The sequence below is a fragment of the Leucopleurus acutus genome, assembly GCF_964270905.1.
Source record: "Leucopleurus acutus genome assembly, chromosome: 9".
Taxonomy (NCBI): domain Eukaryota; kingdom Metazoa; phylum Chordata; class Mammalia; order Artiodactyla; family Delphinidae; genus Leucopleurus; species Leucopleurus acutus.
The window spans coordinates 64,172,226-64,195,576 of record NC_139144.1 but is presented as its reverse complement, the minus strand read 5'-3'; the positions used below and the strand labels follow the sequence as shown (position 1 = coordinate 64,195,576).

At 40.8% G+C, this 23,351-nt stretch overlaps 1 protein-coding gene across 5 annotated transcripts in view; it reads left to right on the top strand.

The window, feature by feature from the left end:
• Window positions 1-19,613, top strand: part of PDE1C (phosphodiesterase 1C) — a gene marked incomplete at both ends in the record, with an annotated part of 554,085 nt that extends 534,472 nt beyond the window's left edge. For 4 of the 5 annotated variants that reach the window (XM_082846111.1, XM_082846114.1, XM_082846113.1 and 1 more), the window contains 2 exons: window positions 1,907-1,975; window positions 19,444-19,613. In XM_082846111.1, the coding sequence (XP_082702237.1) occupies window positions 1,907-1,975; window positions 19,444-19,613 (239 nt within the window). Of the gene's footprint in view, window positions 1-1,906; window positions 1,976-9,316; window positions 9,389-19,443 lie in introns of those variants that run through there. The other variant, XM_082846112.1, reaches the window with a different exon arrangement.
• Between the last annotated feature and the right edge of the window lie 3,738 nt (window positions 19,614-23,351).

Below are 23,351 nucleotides of genomic sequence, written 5' to 3'. Positions count from 1 at the left end.
CCCCCTGGAGCTGGGCAGTGAGGCAGCCCTGGCCCGGACCCCACTTATCACTTTGGGTAAATCTTTTTTTTTTTTTGCGGTATGTGGGCCGTTCACCGTTGTGGCCTCTCCCGCTGTGGAGCACAGGCTCCGGACGCGCAGGCTCTGTGGCCATGGCTCACGGGCCCAGCCGCTCCGCGGCATGTGGGATCTTCCCGGACCGGGGCCGAACCCGTGTCCCCTGCATCGGCAGGCGGACTCTCAGCCACTGCGCCACCAGGGAAGCCCTGGGTAAATCTCTTTACCTCTAGTGTCTGAGCACCCCGTTTGATGGATGATCATTAGGCTCACCTGGGGTACGTGTTGACCTGCAAACTTGTGGCTCAATTCCCTGGAGGTTCCCCTTCAGTGGGTCAGCAAAGGACCCTGGAAGCCATACTTATAAAAATCACCCAACTCTTACATTCAGGGCATCTATAAGATCTGGAAAATGAAGACCTAAAAGTTCTGCCAGATATCACTTCTCTCACCTCGTGCAAATTAACAGTTTTTGTGGGTCTGAGGTGTTTGGATTAATTTCGTGTTCTCTATTATTACTACTATGACTAACACTATTAACGGTACTTCCACTGCTAATAATAATGATAATAATAATAATAATTAACAGTAACACAGAATGTCAAGGGTAGTACCCTGTTCTTTAAGACTAAAATGGAACAGTCTCAAACACCATCCCTATGTATATCTTCACATCTCACCAGGTATTCTGGGGTTGGGAAAGCTTATCCCTCGCCTGGACCCCAAGTTCCTGCTTCATCTGATGCCGAGATCAGTCAGTGTGTCCTCTTGTTATCTTTACCCATGACTGTGTTCACTCAGACTAGCACAACCTCCACTCACGCCAGGCCTCTGCATGGAAAGTAGACTTTACAAAAAGTTTGTGTAGGTTCAGGGGACTTGTGACAAATAACTTGACGTTAAATCATGCCTACCCTCTGCCTGAGAATTCTGTCTGCTTTTCTGCCAGCTCAGACTCCAGGCATTTGTCATGTTGCTGGATTCTGGCCTTCAGGCCTCTTTTGCCCCACTCTGTATGGCCAAATAAACGAAGAAACGAATGAATAAACAAATAATATTTGCATTTATAGATAAAATATATATGTATATATGTGTATGTGCATTTTATGTGTATACATATATTGAGGTATAAAATACTATATACGTGTATGTGTGTATAGGCATATATTATATATATACAAACACACACACACACACATATGTGTAAATGTTCTTTTGCAGAACAATTCACCTCGCTTCCTTTATTTCTCTCCAGAACACTTGGATGTAGTTGTTGTCATTTCCCTCGTTTTGCAGATGAAGACTTCATCTTCACAGCTCTTCAGAGGTTCCAGAGAAATCAAGTTTGTTGCTTGAGGTCCAATAGGGAGTAAAGGCTATAGGGACAAAGCAGACAAACCCCTGACTTCTCACTTCTAAATCCAGAACTTTCCCTTTCACAGCAGCAGTTCTCCACTCTGGATGCACATTAGCATCACCTGGGGTGGGCTTTGAAAATCCGGATGCCAGAGCTCCAGCCCGGTACAATGAACACAGAATCTCTGGGTGTGGCGCTCAGGTAACTGCATATTTAGAACGCTTCCCTGGTGATCCTAAAGTGCACGCCTGCTCAGACCAGTCTGGAGACCGAGAACCATCACACGCACAGAGGTAAAGGCTGTGCTCCTGGCTTTTCTGGACCATGGACTATGCCCTGCTTTGCTCCCACACCCTCACCCAACCTTCTTCTCAATGTTGTCTTCAGACCCAAACTCATGGATCATTTGATAACATTGCACGTGAGCATTTACCGGTCTGAAAAGTCTGTCCACAATCCTATTCTTTCTCATCCTCTCTTTCCTCTTTACAGGCACAAAGCAGCATTCTCATGGCTCACCAGCCCCAAGCACTAGCTCCACTAGTCGCCTTACCTTGCCAGGTGGGTAAATATCGTTGCTTCATGATCTTAGTTGATCACAGACAGCAGAGAGGACCCGTTTCTCAGGAGTTGAGTTTAGCAGTTGATAAGTGGGGAATCTGGCCCCTTGTGTATCCTGTTGACCCCATGTTATCAGAGGGCTTTGTCTCTGTCATCCACATTTGTAAGGTTCTCCCAAGAATGGACATAACATATTCATAGTTGGTTCACAATCTCTCCTGCTCACTGATGGAAAGAGTAGAATCTTGATCTTCCTTAAGGTTCATCGGGACATGCTGTGCAAGTATTTCTTTGAGAGGCAGGTGGCACAGGGGGAAGAATGAATTTTTGGTGAGAGAGAGAGACTTGGGTTCAAATCTCAGCTTTGCCGTGTTCACACTGTGCAGGCTCACTACACTTATTCAGCTTCTTGGAGCTTCTGTTTTCTCATCTGTCTGCATGATAATAAGAATTAGAAACAATACTCATCAATTTAACATAGTACTGACTCATAGAGGGTGCTCATAGCGAGTATCTACTATTGAGAAATAAGGAGGTCATGGACGATCTGTACTGGATCCTATCTAACATTTACTAGAAAATTTTAAGCATTCATGACAATCCTGTGTAATCACTATTTAATATGAGAGGTACCTATTGGTCACTGTCTCCACGCATAGGCTTACATCCTCTATGCAAATTAGGTTCCAAGTAAAACTTGGAAAAACACATTTATTTGGAGGGAAGGAGAGATTATAACAGGTAAATATGGACGTTGTAGAAAAATCGAAAAACAATACAAATTAAAAGAAGGAAAGATGTTGCCAAAATGCTACCACTCAGAGCTAATCAAGATTACCTCTCCTTCCAGTGTTTCTTAAATACCTTTTTTTCCCTAGATTGAGATTATACTCTACATGGAGTTTTGTTTCCTCCCTTTTAAAATTTACTATTACATTATGAGCTTTCCCCCATGTTATTAAAATATTTTAAAAATATTTCAGCGATTGACTAACATTTCATATGATTATGCCACAATTTATTTATATACAGCATCCATGGAATTGGTTTCAGGACTACCCACAAATACCAGAATCCATGGATACTCAAGTCACCCACAGTTAACCCTCCATAACTGCAGGTTCCACATCTGTAGATACAAGGGGCCGACTGTATTCATTAATAATCTGACATTTATATAGCTTGCCTTTTTTATCATTAATAACTTTACGTTCTTGTACATAAGTCGTCTTCTGAGTCTGTAAATATGGATTTAGGACAGATTCCTGTAGGTACAATTACTGACTCAAAGAGTATGTACATACTTAGGTTCTTGACCCATTATTGTCAAAGTGATTTCCAGAAAAGTAGTATTATTTTATACTTTTAGCAATGAGTTTGCCATTTCACTTTGCTCTTGTACTGCTAACATTGATACTTCACTAATTTGATAAGAAAAATTATATTCATATTTTGTTTGCATTTAGTTTATCTTTAAAAGACTATGTTTTCTAATGTTAATTTATCTTTTACATTGTTTCTTTGGGGAATTTCCATGTTTCATCCATTCAAAGAGGGACAGTGACTTGCATTGTAGCTACTCTGAAATAGGAATGTTTTGCAAGCAATGGGGTGTTATAATTGAATTAACAGCATTTTTTTCTTGGTTGTACATGAAATAATATTTCACTTTATAATCAGTGGCATCTTAGATTAGCTGAAATATAATCTATGTCCATCTGCCTTTTCAGCCTCAACTTAATGCAGTGTCCCTACCCCAGTCCAACAGCTGGACTCAGTGTCCACTGAGTAGCCCCTGAACTTACTTGCCTCTCACTCTGCCTAGAACAGTCTTTACCCTTTTCTACCCTGGTTAATTTCTCTTTGCAGTCTCTCCAAACTATCTAGGTAGAATTAATGCTGACGTATAATTATTTGCTTATAAGTCCTTTAACCATTGATCGGTGGCTTTTTCAAGGGTAGGGACGGTCTTATTCTTTTTTGTCCCAGTGCCTGCTGAGGTGACGAGCACATATTTTGTGCTCATAAATGTTTATGAGGCCGGGTGCCCTGGTGTGTGAGTGAGCATTATCCAATTTAATTTATGACTAGATAGAAAGCAGCCGTCCTCAGAAGAAGGCTCATCTTGGAAATTGGATTTGTATCAACTATACTAACTTACAGCTATACAACTATAACTATACAACTATACTGACTGTTTTTTAGTACTGAGTAGACCTTGCTCTGTAGTCTCTGGAAGCCCATTTCATCTTGTCCCTGTTTGTGGTTATTGTGCTCTTAGGATTATAGTCATCATGAGGAAAACATTTCTAAACCCAACAACTTCAGTGTGTAGTGATGGTGTTTGCTCTTCTTTGTAAAGTCATAACATTCCTGGGTCAGGTGGGACCACTGACATACTGGACATCTGCACGAACATGCAGACCTAACCTGGTTCCCCCCTGCTATGCCAGGGACCTATTGCTGGCCTGCTGGGATTCTAAGACCTCTGAGTCAGAGTCTCAGCCACCCTGTCTTTGCCCTTAGTTTTGCAGTCTAAAGTGGTCCCAAATTGGGTGTCAGGATCTGAGTTCCAACCACTTGAAAGCCTGTGGAGGTGGAGTGGGTCGTTCTCAAAACACTTGACATAATAAACCATGCTTTGTTTAGCAGACGCCCTCCACGTCATTCGTAATGACAGCCAGCCCGCTGTTTCTCCTTGTGACCTCACGAACGCCACACGTTACCTCCCACAGTGCACATGCCTCTACCACAAGCTCTTGGTGCAGGCTGTCAAGCGACTTAAAATATGTCTTAGGATACTCAAAGAGCCAAACGGAGGAATAAAAATCCTTTAAAACCAATAAAGGAAAATTATGCTGAAGCCAAACAAGAACAGAGATATGCAAAAGAAGCAATCCAAAATCTGAAATGTTAAAAAGCAAACAAACAGGGCTTCCCTGGTGGCGCAGTGATTAAGAACTCGCCTGCCAATGCAGGAGACATGGATTCGAGCCCTGGTCTGGGAAGATCCCACATGCTGCAGAGCAACTAAGCATGCAAGCCACAACTACTGAAGCCCGTGCGCCTAGAGCCCGTGCTCCACAACAAGAGAAGCCACCACAATGAGAAGCCCGTGCACCGCAACAAAGACCCAATGCAGCCAAAAATAAATAATAAATTAATTAATAATAATTTTAAAAAAGCAAACAAACATATAGTCATTGGGATTTTTTAAAAACAAAGAAAAACACATTTGGTGGTATAAACTCAAGGTAGAACACAGCTGAAAAGAGAATTAATGTTGAAGGTAGTCCTTAGGACTTTATACCAAACATATTGTACAGATGGAACCATATAAAAAAAGAAAAGAAAGAGCTTGAACCATAAAACTCTTAGAAGAAAATATCCTTATGACCTTGAATTAGACAACGGTTTCTTAGATATGATACTGAAAGCCCAAGCTGCCAAAGAAAAATTAATAATACAACTTCATCAAAATTAAAAATGTTCCATTATCAAGAAAACTAAAAGAAAATTCATGAATGAAAGAAAATATTTGCAAACCATAAATCTGATAAGGATTTAGTATCCAGAATATGTAAAGAATTCTTATAACTCAACAATAAAAAGACAAACAAGACAATTAAAAAGTGGGCAAAAGATTTGAAGAAACATTTCTCCAAAGAAGATAGGCAAATGGAACGTGAAAAGATACGCAACATCATTAGTCATTAGGGAAATGCAAATCAAAACCAGAGTGAGATACCACTTCACGTGCACTAGAAAGGCAAGAATAAAAAAGATGGATAATAACAAGTGTTGACAATGATGTGGAAACATTAGTACCACCATACATTGCTGATGGGAATGTAAATGGTGCAACTACTTTGGAAAACAGTTTGGCAGTTCCTTAAAATGTTAATCATAGAGTGACCATAACACCCAGCAGTTCTGCTCCTAGGTATGTTCTCAAGAGAACTGAAAACATATGTTCACACAAAAACTTGTCCACAAATATTCATAGCAAGATTACTCATAATAGCCAAAAACTGGAGACAACCTAAATGCCCATCAACTGATGAATATATAAACAAAATGTGGTATATCCATACAATAGCTTATTATTTGACCGTACTAAAGGAAGAAAGTACTGATACAGTCTACAACATGAAAGAACCTTGAAAACATTTTGCCAAGTGAAAGAAGCCAGACACAAATGGCCACATATTGTATGATTCCATTTATGTGAAATATGCAGAATAAACAAATCTATAGAGACAGAAGGTAGACTAGTGGTTACTAGAGCCTGGGGAGGGAGAAGAATGGAGAGTGAATTCTCATGGGTATGGGATTTTTTTTAATTGGTGAAGAAAATGTTTTGTAAACTGTCACTGTTTGCCGATGACATGATACTATACATAGAAAATCCTAAAGATGCCACCAGAAAACTACTAGAACTAATCAATGAATTTGGTAAAGTTGCAGGATACAAAATTAATGCACAGAAATCTCTTGCATTCCTATACACTAACAACGAAGATCAGAAAGGGAAATTAAGGAAACAATCCCATTCACCACTGCAACAAAAAGAATAAAATACATAGGAATAAACCTACCTAAGGAGGTAAAAGAACTGTACTCAGAAAACTATAAGACACTGATGAAAGAAATCAAAGATGACACAACAGATGGAGAGATATACCATGTTCTTGGATTGGAAGAATCAATATTGTGAAAATGACTATACTACCCAAAGCCATCTACAGATTCAACACAATCCCTATCAAATTACCAATGACATTTTTTACAGAACTAGAACAAAACATCTTAAAATATGTATGGAGAGGGATTCCCTGCTGGCGCAGTGGTTAAGAGTCCGCCTGCCGATGCAGGGGACACGGGTTCGTGCCCCGGTCCGGGAGGATCCCACGTGCCGCGGAGCGGCTGCGCCCGTGAGCCATGGCTGCTGAGCCTGCGCGTCCGGAGCCTGTGCTCCACAACGCGAGAGGCCACAACAGTGAGAGGCCCGCGTACCGCAAAAAAATAAAATAAAATAAAATAAATTGGTGATGATTGCACAACCTTGTGAATAAAATAAAAAGCACTGAACTGTACACTTCAAATGGTGAATTATATGGTATGTGAATTATATCTCAATTTTGAAAATGAAAGAGCATGGAAGATAGATAAACAGCTCCAAAGGCTCAAATTCCTAGACAGTAAATGCACCTCACTTGCCATACCTAAGTAATACCAAACACATACCTAAGTGCATTGTGTGAGATTGTTCCAAATTATGTCAAGGGTGAGAAAATATTAAATGCTATAAGAAGCTGGTTATGTTCAAGGGAGCTGCGAGCAGGTTGCCTGTAATAAAATGACAACCAACTGACAGCAAAATTTGCGTTAGCAACAGCAGATGCCAAAAGACAATGAAGATATATCTTTCATAGGCTGAGGGAAAATAAAGCATTATATAATAGCTAAAATAGCTAAATTATTAGTTATGAATGAAGGCAAAGTAAAAACATTTTAGGTTTACCATGACATAATTTAGCACTCCAGACTTCACTAAAAGAAGTATAAGGGACATACCTCAAGAGGAAGAAAGGTGAACCCAAAAGCAAAGTGTGAGAGACAGGAATTAATGGTGAGCACACAAGTAAATAAAGCATGTTGGTAAATGTGAGTAACTAGTCACCATAAAAATAATGTCCATATTTTTTGCGTTAAAATAGGAAACAGAAGCTATAGATGGAAGAGGGGATATTTAAGAGGGAGTTAAGGAATGCTAAGATCTATTCTGTCTTCGGGCAGAGCTTTGTAATTTTGTAACTTTTTTTGCAACACAAAGGATCATCAGTAAAAATAATAGAAATATAACCTATAGCATCTAAGTCAGCAAATGAACAACAACAAAGAAAGGGAATACAGAAAATGTATCTACTTGATAGAAGGCAGAAAGGAAAAAAAAAGAAGCAAGGAATAAAGAATGATTATAAAATTAGAGAGCAGAATCAAGTCCAAAACTATCAGTAATAAGAATAATTGCAAATGGCTCAAACTCTGCTCTTAAAATACAGAAATTTGGATAAAAAAACCAAAATCCAACCCTGTCCTTCTTTTAAAAGAAACACTTTTAAGAAAAACTCCCAGAAAGTCTGCTAATGTATGGCAGAAGAAATTCCATGCAAAATATAAAGCTAGTTCTTTGAAAAGCATCATCCAGTTTAACATCTGTACAATATCCTATTATATAAATGTGCCACAGGATGTTTAATCATTTTTCTGTTGATGGTGGTTTTCCTCTTTTTTGCTATTGCAAACAATGCTCAACATAATGTTGGGCAAGAAAAGCAAGTTTCAATAAGATTTATACCATCTAACACAATTTGTATTATCTTTTAAAAACAAGCAAAAATAAAAGTAGATATTTTATGGTTGCATAGAGATGCAATAATTGAACGACTATATGAACAGGAATAATAAACATCAAATTCTGGATGTTTTTTTGTGGGGGGAAGGGAAGGGTATATTAGGTACTTAAATTCTACCTTGATATTTAATCTCTTTAAACAAATTTTTGAACAAATATGCAAAATGTTAAGATCTGCTTAAACTGTATTGAGAGAGTACCTGGGTATTTGTTATATTATTAATTATAGTTTCTGTTTGCTCAAATATTATATATTAAAGAATTTCCTAGTGAAAAATCTGTGACTGTCTTCCGAGACAGTTTTGTTTGTCACATGTGTCAGTCCTGAAGCCACCAGAGACCACTTCATTAAAGAACTGCTTGTGTGGTTTCCAAAATTATCAAAGCTTTCTCCTGACACGCCAGCACCAGGAAACTGCTCTGAGGACATCACCTTGATTCCTTGCACGCCCATAGCAAAGTGACTCTTAGATGGTAAAGTAATAGCACCTGCAGACAATTTTTTTCTAGTGCCAACTTCAAGTGTGCCCTATGAGGTTTGTGAACGCAGTTAAGCTCATGGGCGGGCCATAAATGATGGAGAGCTGAGCCAATGTTGGCTCTCGCTGGAGGAGTGGCCCAGAGCTTTACTTCCAATCATGACTTCTAACGATGGAGACTAGTCAGTGGCTTCTGAGCAGATGCCCCCAGCGCCTCGGTCACGTCACTTTTCCGAAGTGATCGTTAGATGGAAAGGTACAGTACCGTAGTCATTCGCTGTTGCAGATAGCGGATTGCTCCTGTGTGTGCAGCTTCTGGCTTGCACGGTAGTGTTGGCAATAGATGCAGCTCTGCTGCTAATCTCCGTTGCCTGATGTAGAAAGAGTTGGTGCGTTGAGATGCCAGCTGGCTTGCAATGACATTTTTTGTGTGTCCTGTTCTAGGGGACTACGGATAAAACATCCATTCAGAGGATTCCTCAGAAGAGAACTGACCAGCCCTGAGGTCTGAAGACATTAGGAAGCTTATGTTGCTTTTACAAAAACAAAATATTATGTGTATTGTAAGTTACTGAGTGATTAACTTCAAAAATGGTAACTTCTGATCTTCCTAATACAGGTTTTTAACAGTAAATACTTTGGTATGTATTGCACATCTATCAAATATCAGGGACAATGCTAGGTTCTTCACACGTATTATCTCGTTTAATCTTCACAACAACCCTCTAAGGAAGGTACTGTTATCTCCATTTCACAAATTAGGAAACTGAGGCATACTCAGATAAATAGCTTGCCCAAAGTTAGCAGGTGGCAATCCTGTACTCTTTGCTCGAGTTTCACTGTCAGGGGTAAAGACTGATGTCAAACAGTCCACACTGGAACAGCCTTTCTTTCACAGTTGTACTCTGCCTGGGGTAGAATACAATTATGCAGGTACCGATTTCAGGCACAACTGTGGGGTGTGGAGGGATCCTGCATTGTCTTAATTTTAAGTAAAGATTCCCACGAGTGGTCTCTTTGCAATTGCCTTCTATCTTGAGTTCAGTTTAAGGGATGCCAGTTGTCATTCTTACTATGGACTAGAGCAAAACACATTTGTTATATGTGATTTAGCACTTCAGAGCTCTAGAACCCTAAAGAAATTTAACTTTACAGGCTTCTTCTGGCAGAGGTCATAGTTGGTGTGAGCAAAGGACAGAGCTACTGATTTGGCCTTACACTCCCCATCTTCAGATGCACACGTGGAAAAAGGCACACACGGATGAAAAAAATCGAACAAAAGACTTAGCTTGCGTAATCTCCCAAATATTTTTCTCCTTTGAAAGAGCATGCCTCATGTTCTTTGTGCTTGCCAGGAGAAACAAAATGAAAACAAAGAACTCAATTGAAGATGTTCCTCTCCTTGAGGGAGGGCTTTCTTATTCTTTTTTATTAATTAAAATAATATTTTTATTAAATTAAATGATTAATCATTAAATCATAAGGTCGCAGGGCATTTAATAGCTAGCAGTTGTTTGAATAAGAAAAGAGCTTATTTTCCAGCCTTACCTAATTGCTCCTGCTCTTTCACCTGTTTGTCAGAGAGACTTGAAAACCTGCCTCAGCCTCTCCAGACAGTAGTAAGACCTGAGTTGAGGTGATAGCTTTGGTGTAAAACAAAAGTGCTCAGGCCTCAAATTTGAAACTTCAAAGGAAAGGAGCTTGTCGACATTCTTCTTTGAGCAAACACAGGCAACAAATCTAGGTGTCAAGGCATTGCTGATGCAAAGGAGAAGTATTAGGTTTTGTAGATTCTAGTCAACTGTGTCAGCTGGTGTGTATTCTAAGTGATTCCCCTCTTCTTTAGTAAATGAGAGATTTATGAAGGTTACTGAGTATGATGCCGAGTAGTTTACTCATTCATTAAATATTTTTCGGCACCAACTGTTATCAGTACCGGGATTAAATTCTGGGGATGCAAATGTGTATAACACCCTGTCCCGTCCTAATGAAGTTTATAGCCAGGATCAGTGATCTGTAGGGTGAAGCATACGGAAGAGGTATCTCAAAGACCAGGGAATCAGTGGTTCGAGAATGGCTTCCAATGAAGGTGACTCAAAGAATTATTATGCCCCAATAAAGATGTTAAAAAAAAAAAATAGATGAGGAACAAGGATATATTGTATAGCACAGGGAATTATAGCCATTATCTTATAATAACTTTTAATGGATTATAATCTGTAAAAATACTAAATCACTACATTGAACACCTGAAACTAGTATAATATTATAAATCAACTACACCTCAATAAAAACGAATAAAAATAAAACAGAAAAAAAAAAAAAGAATTATTATGGCTCAGCACAGTAAATGCAAAGAGTCTTAAGAATCAAAAGTCATTTGTTTGTCATTTTCCTAATTACGTCAAGATTAGAGTTCAGGGACTGAAACTCCTTCCATCCTGGTTGGGTATCTAAGCCACACTTCCCATCTGGGGGTTCCAGCTCATGGTTAGGAATAGCCCAAAGTGATTGAATGAGGCTCAGTATTTGTACATGGTATAAATAGTTTAGAATGTGGGATAGATGATTCTGCTTTGCTTAAAATGGCACTGGGTTTCAGCAAAGTGTAGGTAGCTGAATGGAAAAACAAACATATATATATATATATATATATATATATGTAATTTTCCCCCACAAATGCCCATTTTGGATAATTAGCCTTTTGTGAATCACAGTGGTGTGTTCTCTGCCAAACAGTCACAAATAAATTCATTAAGTTCATCTCTTCGTTGTGTGCTGAGGTCTTTCATGTGGTAAAATCCATTTGTACGGGGAATGACATGACTTTTCTATACTATAATAAGAAATCCACCAGGGAGGCCACCATTAAAAGGCTCCTTGTGATGACCTTTCATCTCCTGTGCTGTGTAATGATGGTAGCCACATACCAAGCACCTACGACATACTGGCACTCCGCGAGGTTGCAAGGTACAATACCTACATTATCTCAGTTATAGCCCCTTTAAAATCCTCACAACAACCATGCAAAGAAGTTACCATTTTCCCCATTTTACAGAAAAAAACAAAAACAAACCCAAAACCCTGAATCCCAAAACAGATTATCTCCTTAGGATCTCACAGCTGGTAATAGTTTAATCCAGTTCTGTGACACCCCAAACCCACGCTTCTCTCACAACACCACACCACCTCTCCCAAAAGTAGATCTTCGTGGATTTGATTCTTGTCACAGATCTTAGCATGTGGCCAAGGGTTGGCCACTCCTGTGTGCAATGACCAGACCCTGTCAGCTGCCCCAAGCATCCCTGGAAACGTAAGGATAAGCCGACATATTCTCAAAACAAACTCGGCACCTAAGCCAGTGGTTCTCAACCTGGCTACGAGTTAGAACCACTGGGCGTTACAAACATACTTGCTTGGGCTTCACCTTAAAATAACAGATTACTTTCAAGACTCTTGGAGGTGGGGCTTAGGAATCAGTAAATTTGAAGCTTGCCAGGTGAGCTGATGGGCATCCAGGGTTGAGAAATGCAGGTGGAAGCAAACAGCTTCAGGTTGGATGAAGGGCAATAAAACTATGTGGTTTATTTTTTTCCCTGTGGCCATGTATTCCTCTGGGGACCTGGAAATGCTGCTCAGGTGATCTTTCCACACTAGGGAGTGGTTTGGTTCAGGCAGTGTCAACTGGCCTTTTTCTGGATAGCTTCTCAGACAGCAAGCTTCCTGTCTCCTGTGCTTTTTGCTCTGTAAGCTTCAGATATGGAACCAGTAGATTAGTTAGTATTCCCATTTTCTTGAGGAAGAGTCCTTGGAAAACCAGTCTTTTCCAATGTAGATGCTGGGTTTAAGTATTCTAGTTTTAATATAAACAACACCTTGAAGAGTTTAAGAATAGACCCTCACCTTAGACAGCACTACATCTAATGTGCATGGTTTAAGAGTAATTTTCTGGCTGGCTTCATGTCGCTAGATTGTATTTCTGCAAAAGGAAGGAAGACCTATCAGCGTGGCCTTCATGTAACGCTTTCATGTCTTGAGGAGACAAAGCAGTTCCCTAGCTGGGAAAGTATTCTGCTGCTGAGTTTTCCTGGCAATTGCAAATCTTCCAGATAATTCCTGAAATGTAGGATCTGCCTCTGAGGAGAGGGATGGAAACTGATACTGGGTGAACGCTGCCTACGTGTCAGCGCTGTGCTGGCTGTTTCTAATACGTTGCTTTCTTGTCATTCTCAGGCCTCTGCAGTGAGTGTTACTATCTGTTTTTTTCTTTTTATGGGAAACTGAAATTATGTGTCCCAGTCATATGGGGACAGAGAAAGAACTGAATCTGACTCCCTTCCAAGGATGGGTGAGGGGCGACTACAAATGAGATAATGGATATAAAGACACTGAACTGCGCAGAAGACAGGCCATGCTACTGGGCTCCTTAAACAGCAAAGCCCCGGGTTCACAAAAAGTTGTTATACTTCACTTTCATTTTTAAAACTGTTTGCTGGGAAGCCTAGATATTGAACAAGGACCAAGTCTCCTGTTCTGGTGAGACAAATGAACATCTTCCACTTGCCCTTTAAGGAAAAGACCAGCTATGAAAACCGATTCAGCCAAACTGCTAATTTTAAAGGGTGTGTTTCTTCCTTCGGGACTGGGATGAACCCGTCTTGATTCCACTCTCTGTGGAGCTGATGTTAGTGAGAGGAGTCTTTTGGCTGATTGCGTGTCTTCCCACGAGCTTATCTTCAGAACGCAGTTAATTCATACCAAATGTGCTAGCGTGGCTGCCTCAATCAGAAACAGGTATAAGTCGGGTTTGGAATTCCAGATGCTCTGAGAAGTTGTCCCAGGAAGAAGCTAGAAAGAGTCCAGAGAGAAGACAAATCCAGAGGGTGAAAGTGATGTCAGGCCGATTCTCTAAAAAGGGCAGAAGGAGTGAACAACATCCTTTCCACCAGCTCAAGATCGGCGCTGCCGGGGATGGTGGCGCCTGTCCCAGAGTCTTTCCAGAGCTCCCCTTACCCACCAGCAGTTCCCCTGGACATGGTCACTGTCACTACAATAATAATAAAAGTTGCCCTTAACTGAAGGCCTTCTTTATGCCAGTCACTGTGGTTCACATGGTTCACAAGCCCCATCTCACTGAGTCCTCCCAAGAAGCCCTGTTAAGTGTGTAACATTGTTATTCAGAGGGGAAAAGTGACACTTGGGGGGGGGGGTGTTTGCCTAAGACTAAACAGCTGGGGGAGGTGAAGGAGGCTTTAAAACCAGGTCTCTCCGACTTCAAAGCACCCACTCTTGCTCTCACGCCTTAGTCAGACACCAGGAACATCCTCTTGGTCTTACTCGTTGCTTTTCCAAGTGCTCAATATATTGAGGAAGGATCGCTGACTCTGAGTGTTGCAGATTTCCTCACAATCCTCAGGTGATAGCATCAAAGTTGTTTTTTCCAACAGAAAGAACATTTGTTTCTTCATTTCTCAGAGCTTTTGTCTTCATGTTAGACCCAACAGGAAGAACAAACTATGCGGGTAGGAGAGAAAAAAAAAAACAGCCTAATTTTGAAGACCACAGGTAACTTTAATTGATGCATAAAGGACTCCTCACCAGCCAGGCAGTTCGTTGTGATCAAACTATAGCAAGAGCCCTGACTAGCTCTTTACAATTTATAGAACACTTGCAGTATGTGCAAAATATTATCACTGTCGTTCCCTTTGTGAAGATAAGGAGGGGGAAGATTGGCGAGACTGAAACGGTAGTTTGCAAACTCCGGCACAGTGGAATTATCTGAAGGGCTTTAGAAACTCCTGAGGCCTCAGCCCAACCCCACACAGATTCTGCTTTCATGAGTCTGGGGTACCCAGGAGTTTTAAAATCTCCCCAGGTGGTTCTCATATGCAGTGAGGGGTGAGAACCACCAAGTTAAAAATTTCACCCAAGACCCTGGGGCTCCCCTGACTTGTTTGCTTGTCTCTGGTGCTTAGACCTCTGGAACACCTGTTCCATCCCAAACCCACGTAGGTGAGGGAAGAGACAAAAGCAGCTATTTAAGAGACCTGTTAGCCACGATGTTTATGCAATTCCTTCCTGAGCCATTACCACACAAATTGTATTAAGGAGGAATGATTTGCTTTTGCTTTGGGGGAAGTATGATTATGGCTACTAACAATGGTATTCAAGAATCCCATATATCACAGATGTATACTCAAATTATTGATAGTATAAATGAATTACTATTTTAACTTATTATGGTAGTTATTAAAACTTACTCTGAACTTTGGTCCTGGGTTATTTTAAATATGTGAGGTCTGAGGCTAGACCACTTGGATGTGAACCCAGAATCCAGACTTCCTGCAATGCTAGCTGTGTAAACTTTGGCAAGTTACTTAAGCTCAGTTTCCTCACTCAAACTTTGGCAAGTTACTTAAAAGCCTCAGTTTCCTTATTCAGAAAGGGGGTGATCGGGGCTTCCCTGGTGGCGCAGTGGTTGAGAGTCTGCCTGCCGATGCAGCGGACACGGGTTCGTGCCCCGGTCCGGGAAGATCCCACATGCCGCGGAGCGGCTGGGCCCCTGAGCCATGACCGCTGAGCCTGCGCGTCCGCAGCCTGTGCTCCGCAACGGGAGAGGCCACAACAGTGGCAGGCCTGCGTACCGCAAAAAAAAAAAAAAAGGGGGGGGGGTGATAACAGTGCTTGCCTGTTGAATTGTAGTGAAGATTAAAGGCTGGTTCACATTAAATTCTTAGCATTGTGCCTAGTACACGATGTATGTCAGATATTATCATTATTTTACCATCACGGATCCTGAAATGAAAATCACAGGCTCAGTTCTTGTATCATTTTATCCTCGTGGAACGGATGTTGACACATCAATCACTTGCAATTCAAAACTCATGGATGATTTTTGAGCATTTTTATAAGGACTTTGCATCAAATTTCAGACAGATATCAATAGACACTATTTTAGAAATGGAATGTATGGCAGTGGGATTTTGTTCTTCACGTAAAACAACATTTATGAGGCAATAAATGATTGTTTTTTATCTTGTTAGTGTATGTGTTGTGTTGTATGTGTGTGTGTGTGTGTAAATGCAGTTAGAAAATATCTACATGTGGAAATGTTTTTTCCAAAGATCATGTTATGGCATTATCTTTGAAAGAGAAGAAAACACATGCAGAACACTTTTGTTTTTTTTTTTAAAGGTGCCAATATTAGAATTTATTCAGAAGCTAAGAGTAAATCAAGTTTCTGCCTTTGGAGGCAGTCCTCTACAGCAGAGATTCAGAAATTTCCCAGTTGCTGCTGCTGTGCAGTGGCCCTGCAAGATCACACTGAAGCCGTGGGGGATTGAAGACACAGATTTGGGTTCTAATGCAGATCATGGTTTACTGCACGGGAATTAGGGTGCACGTAGACTAGTCGAGCACTAGTGACCATTCCTTCTGCCTGCTGTCAGTGCAAACAACAGGGCACACCGAATTAATAAGATACAACATGTTATGACATGATAACGACAGTGATAATGAATTAAACCAGTCTTTCCGAAAGTGTGACATGCTCCTGATAAAGGGGGTGCCTTGGCCTAATCAAAATGAGAAAAACACATGCTGTTGGCTGTTCTTAGGGATTCATGATACATGTCGCCATCCTTTAGGTCTCTGAGAAGTCCTGCCATGGACATACTAGTTTAACTTTAACACAGTTACATTTGATATATGAATAAATCGCAGTCTATTTTCTGAAGAAGAATAAGTCTATGCATTATTTTCCTATGGGAAAAAAAAGTCGCCACCAAGCAAAGTGGCCTCAGAGAGAGAGAATAAAAAGTTGGTGATGGCAGACGAAAGGGCGAAAGTCAGAGACACCTTTGGGAGAAACTGCGTTTATGAAAAAGATAAGATTGAAACAAATGAGGATTAAAACTCCTAAAAGAGCGTTAACGTCTATGAAAAACAAACATTGTAATTGTGTAATAAAGGATGATGATGTGTCAGCTTTTGTCTTGAACTTTTCTTTTCCTAAGCACATTTGAAAGTAATATAGAGAATGACTTTCCCAAGTTCAGGCTCTGTGCAGAGAAACGTGTCTTTGTCAAATCTTCGTTAGCCAATGAGATCGTTTTCTCCAAGTAAATTGCTCTAGGAGACAAGAGCAGACTTTGTGAACGTGTCTCCAAGAGGAAAAGGGTCCAACTTGTTGATAAGCATATGAAGGGGAGGGGATTCTGTTCCCAATTTGGTTCTTCTCTGCTTGGGGAGGGGAGGGGCTTGGGTTGAGGGAGCAGAAGAGGATTGTAACGCTACTGCCTGGGTTCAGCTGTGGGAGGTACCCAGTCATCGAAAGGGAAAGGGCCAGATCTCCTTCCAGAAATATCTCAGGAATCGCCAAAAGACAAAGGAAAGGGTCCTTAAGCGGCCACAGCACCACCCAGGAAGAAAGGTCCTCCGTGCCCTCATCCCAGGTGCCGCTCTTTTGCCCTGTCATCATTTCCTGTTCCCCTGTAGAGGGGAAAGGCAGTCAATGCGTACAAACAGCACTGTGTGAATTTTTATTTTTTCCCACATTTTGAGTGAGGGTGACAGCAGGCATATAAGTATTTCCGCAATCTCGGTGGGGAGCCAATCTCTATCAGCGGATTCAACTCTATTTGCAGCGACTCCAGTGGCAAGGAGAGCTTCCGTTCTGACGATCAGAATTCTAGCAAACGGTAAATGTTTCTTCATGCTGAGAAGTGGGAAATTCAATAATACTTTGGCTGGGTTCATGCTGAGTAGTGAAAATAGAATGAATATGGAGAGGGACTGTGACTTAAAGAGCAGTAAATCAGCTAGCCCAGAAGTGTGGGGACCATCAGCTTTTAATTCGAAGCCCTCGCATGTTTCTACTCCATTCTCCAGGGTAACGGGACTGTTTTTATATTTGTTCCTAGAGTGTTTTGTGCTGCAATCCCTTGTTTACCCCAAGAAACAGAACTAAACATTCTGAGATATTTTTTAAAATCTGCATATACATTATTATGGCACTACAGGACCATTTGCTGAAAATCTTAACTTATGTGTTAGCCTAACTCCAAAGGCAAAGTAGGTGTGGATAGTGTAGAGCTTGTAGTAATAGCATTACTTATTATGATTGAACACTTTTTCTTCTGTAAGCAAGTCACAGGTTTCAGAGGGGGTTACTGGAATGGAAGCCCCACGAGGGTAGAGGTTTCTGCCTGTTTTGTTCATTGTTGTATCAGCAGGACACACAGTTAAGTGCTTTAACAAGTCGGTGAATGAATATTGATCTCTAGGCTGCGAAAAGTATACTCAGCTGTGAGTGCTCTGAAAGGTCTCGGACTAAAGTGCAGAGTAAACTCAGTTTTCCTGACTTTCCATTATGTATAGTTTTGTAGAATAGCTTCGATACTTGATTCTATGGAAGAAATTTTTAGTAGTATGTTTCTTTTTAAAAAGTTACATCACTAAAACTTGATCATCATAGAAAAAATAGAAAGTGTAAACAATTAAAAAGAAATAAAATTGCCATGTTTTTACTACTCAGAGATAATCACGGCTATGGTTTAAATGTATGTTCTCCCAGATTTTCCTATGCACACAGTTATATGTTTTTATAATATTAAGATTAGATGTATATATGCTTTTTTTCATTCAGCAGTACTACATCCTAACAGGTGTGTAGTATATATCACTGTTGTTTTAATTTTCAGTTCCCAAGTGACAAAAATTGTTGAGCATCTTTGCCTATGCTTTTTGGCCATATGTATATCTTCTTTGGCAAGGAGTCTGTTCAGATCTTTGCATATATTTAAATTGGGTTGTTTGTTTCCTTTTGTTGGATTTTAAGAGTTCTTTCCATATTTTGGGTACAAGACCTTTATACATGTGCTTTGCAAATATTTTCTCAATGATGTGCTTCTTATTAGCACTCCGGGATTGTGTGCCACTTTGCAACCCTAAAAGCTTACATACAGTGCTAAGTGCTGATTAATGAGATGGCTGTGCTCACCTGTGTTTGCTTTATTTCCCAAAGTGACGTCACTGCTCCCTCTCACTTCCTTAACCCCATCCATTCATTGTCAGAGAACCTTCGTATTCTGGGGTCATCATTGTCTATCTGTAGGAATTTTTTTTTCCTAGACATTTGTCTTTATTTATTTTTGTTTGTTTTTTTTTGCGGTACACGGGCTTCTCACTGTTGTGGCCTCTCCCACTGCGGAGCACAGGCTCCGGATGCGCAGGCTCAGCGGCCATGGCCCACGGGCCCAGCTGCTCCACAGCATGTGGGATCTTCCCGGACCAGGGCACAAACCCGCGTCCCCTGTATCGGCAGGTGGACTCTCAACCACTGCGCCACCAGGGAAGCCCTATCTTTATTTATTTTAAGTGAATGACCAAAGTGATGATGTGCTTATTCATCTATTTGCAATAAGATTTCTAGTGAGAGTTCAACCCTGTTTGTTTCCTGGTTTTAAAGAAAACAAACAGGTCTGGGGGCCAGGAAGTCACCCCCAGGATTTAGGAGCACTGTGTCGTGGGTGAGGCTAACCGTTGTCTGTCTTCCTTTGCATGGCCTGCAGTCACCAAGCCTCCTCTGCGTCATTTTAAATACCCTGCTTATGCATCTAGCGCCTACGCACCTTCGGTCCCAAAGAAAAGTGATGAGCATCCTGCAAGGTACAAGATGCTGGATCAGAGGATCAAAATGAAAAAGATTCAGAACATCTCACATAACTGGAACAGAAAATAAATCAAGGGGAAGAGGGAGTGAGGGAGAGGCCCACCCATCTGCCTCTGGGCACTAACCAGCCACAGTGGGATATGTCTCCAGAATGAAGCCTTCAGGGCTGGTGCTATCATTGTTGACTCCACCAAGGCACGGTGAAGCCTATACGTGAGTTTCCCCTTTGCTGTTCTGTTATAGAGCCATCAGTCACAGGATTTGGAAGTCCATGCAGCCTCTAGCAGCAAACCAGTAAGAGGGTTGTCTCATGCGGCTTTTATTGGTATAGATCTTTCAAAGTCTAAATTGGACCCAAGTTAAAATGATGCTACCCGTTCAGAAAAAAATGAAATTCTTCCCATTGACACTTTTTTCATCCCTGGAAACTGACTTGCCCCAATGAGAATATCGGTTTAATAATAATCATTATATTTAAGAAATGCACTTCTAAAAACAGCTTTTCCAATTTTTAATACAAATATTTACTATTCAAGTAAACATGGAACTTTCAAATTCATTGCATTCCCAACAAAAGTTGTACTTCTTTTTTTTTTTTTTTTTTTTTTTTTTTTGTGGTACGCGGGCCTCTCACTGTTGTGGCCTCTCCCGTTGCGGAGCACAGGCTCCGGACGCGCAGGCTCAGCGGCCATGGCTCACGGGCCCAGCCGCTCTGCAGCATGTGGGATCTTCCCGGACCAGGGCACGAACCCGTGTCCCCTGCATCGGCAGGCGGACTCTCAACCACTGCGCCACCAGGGAAGCCCAGCTGTGCTTTCTTGACTGTGCTCCTTGGTATTGGAAGCCATGATCCTGAGGAAGAAAGTTGACTCCTTCTGTATTCTTTTATCCCAAGCTGTTACTCTTCAGCCTTTGCTAATTTTTAATTGAGCAAATGTACAAGTATTGAAATTCTGCATTGCTTGTAAAATGCCTACCATGATTTTTTGCATGATGGGTTGTATGGACAGGCCAGATTATATTCTTATAGCAAATAAAGTGATGCTTTTAAGGAACTTTCCTGTATGTGAGTCATCTTTATCTTCTGCAGAATTCTGGGATTCATAGGAAAAGAGTTAGATTTCCCTTATGCTTGGCACTGTTCAGTCCTGAATATCTTGTCAAGATGAATAGGCTAACTTACCCTTTTCAGCTTGCTTCCTGATTGTATAGGCGAAAGATTTTTTTAAAAAAAAAAAAACCTCCTCCTCCCTACACCACAAACCCAGTAAGTTAATTTGTTGAGTAATAATAGCAGCTAGTCCATAGGTAAACATCCGTGTTAGCAACTCAGTTTATATCATTTCAGACGAAGGTGTATAGCTTAGTCTGAAATCTCAGTGGATTCAGAAAAAGGAATATATGTTTGAAGATGAAAGTGCCACTATACTTTTCTTTAAAAAAAGAAAAAGCGACTTTGCTCTTCATATGTGTCTCTGTTTTATCTTTGGATTCAAAATTCCTAGAGGAGAAAAGAATACAGCTTTAGCCCTTAGAGCCTCACCCTTAAAAGTAGGTAGTTTGCCTAAGCCATTCTGCCCCACAAACATTTACCCATGGAGGGCCCATATGATCCAGAGTTGTGGACACAAATATCAAGGTGTGAACTCATCATTTCCTAAAATGCCTTGGGTGATGTTGCATTAGACAACACAGTTGTGTTTCCAGTAAACAATCTCCCATCTGAAGAGAATTTTTATGTTAATAAGCCAAATGAAATGTGTGTCACCCAAAGGGCATCATGCATAGCTCATTTCTGGAAAGGAGGTTGAAACCATGATGAACTGGTGGCACAAGGATCTGGATAAGGCACACACTTAAAAATTATATTTATTTATTCAATTTGATGGAATCAAGGTATGGATACAACTAGATCCACTCACTTCTTACGCTGCACTGCCACCTGGTGTCTCTTAGAGGCATGAAATGTTTGCTGAGTTCCCCGGCATCTTTTTTTTTTTTTTTTTCCCTTTATAAAAGGAAGTTTTATTGTTAATGATGATAGTTTTTAGCTGGATGAATCTTGGAATTTAAAAGGGCAGGTGGCTGTGGAGAAAACCATTCTCATTCTCATAACAGTGTTGCTCCATTTCTGAATAGGTTTACTCTGCTAGCAAACCCAGGTCCTTGAAGAGTCCTACTGTTTAAAAAAAGTAATAATACACACATGAACACACTAAGAAATCTTAATCTATGGAGAAAATAAAATAAAATCGGGGGACATATTGGGAGACAAATTGCAGAAGTCCTGGTAAATGTAATAGTGACAGAATGCTAAATAAAAGACAATACCTGTGACATTTAAAATATGGAAATAAACTATTTACAACACCATTTAATTAATTAATTACCATTTAATTACAGTACCATTACTTTACTAGCCCTAGTATGCTCATATGCTCACACAATCTCCATTTCTAAACCCTTTCCTTTTCACCTGTCTCTCCTGGAGAAGCTGTAAAAGTTAACATTCAATTGCCCAGTTTTCTTACATGTAGGGGCAGCCATGTGACACAGTTTCAGCTAATGAGCTATAAGCTGCCTTTTCCAGTTCTCCTTCTTGCCTGGAATAGAGACTTTAGCCTGGATGTGCAGCAGCCATCTTGGGTCTGTGAGGTGTTGATGAGCATGGAAATAAAGTCCAACATACTGAATGTAAATGGAGCAGAAAGCTAGAAAGAGCCCATGACTCTGATTATATCACCGAACTGCTATACCATTCCTAGACTGACTCCTTGAGACTTAGTGTTGTGTGAGAAAAATAAACTTATATTTCTTTGAGTAACTGTTATTATTTCTCTTGCTACCTCTGAAGCCTATTCCTAAGTAAAAGACCTTGCTTCCCTAAAGTTCCATTAAGATGCTTACATTTTAGTTTTTTTTTAAAAAAAACAGAATTTGTGTGTGTGTGTGTGCGCGCGCGCGTGCGTGCGTGTGCGCACACTGCGTTCTCTGGGCAATTATCCAGCGCTGATGTGATCTTATGATTTCAGTTTGTTGACACCATTGAAACTACAAGCTACTGTTTTTTCTCATGCTCCTGTTTGCTTCCCTTTACCTTAATTGCTGTAGGGGAGCAGTTCTCAGGCATCTGAAGGACGGGTAGAAATTAAGAAACTAAAAAGTGGGTAGAAGAACATTCTAACGAGGAGAAAGAGCATGAACAAAAAGCATACACAATCTGAAAAAAGGCCCATATTATAGGAGCATTGTGACCAATCGGGAGGCTGGCGTGAGGTGAACCTCTTTGGACAAGCAAGGGCTAAATCCTGGAACGCTTGTAGAGCCATATTGAGGATCCTGGACTTGATTTTAAGTGTAAGGGGAAGGTGCCAGAAAAATTTAGCAAGTTTCCAGTGGGATAAAATTTGTATTTTTACAAAAATCATCATGGCTGCCCAAAGGAGAATGGATTAGAAGGGGTAAACAGAAAACTAAGAAGCCAACAAGGAGACCACAGAGGTTGGGAGGAGTCGAGGCTGATTAGGAGTGGCACTAGGAATAGCGAGGGATGTAGAGTTGATAAGAACTTGGAAAGTACAATCAGCAGAACTTGGAGGGGGCTGAGGGAGGAGTGTGTGCATGAGTGAGGGTAGATTAAGGCGGCGGGTCCAGAGATGGAGAGCACAGGGGCAGGGGGTGGTGCAGGATGGAGCAGGTGGAGAGGGAGGGTACTGGGGACAGAATGGAAACCAATTATTCTGCTCCACACGTGTAGAGTTTGTAAGACACACGATTAGCCCTTTGATTTGCTGGTCAGGAACTCAG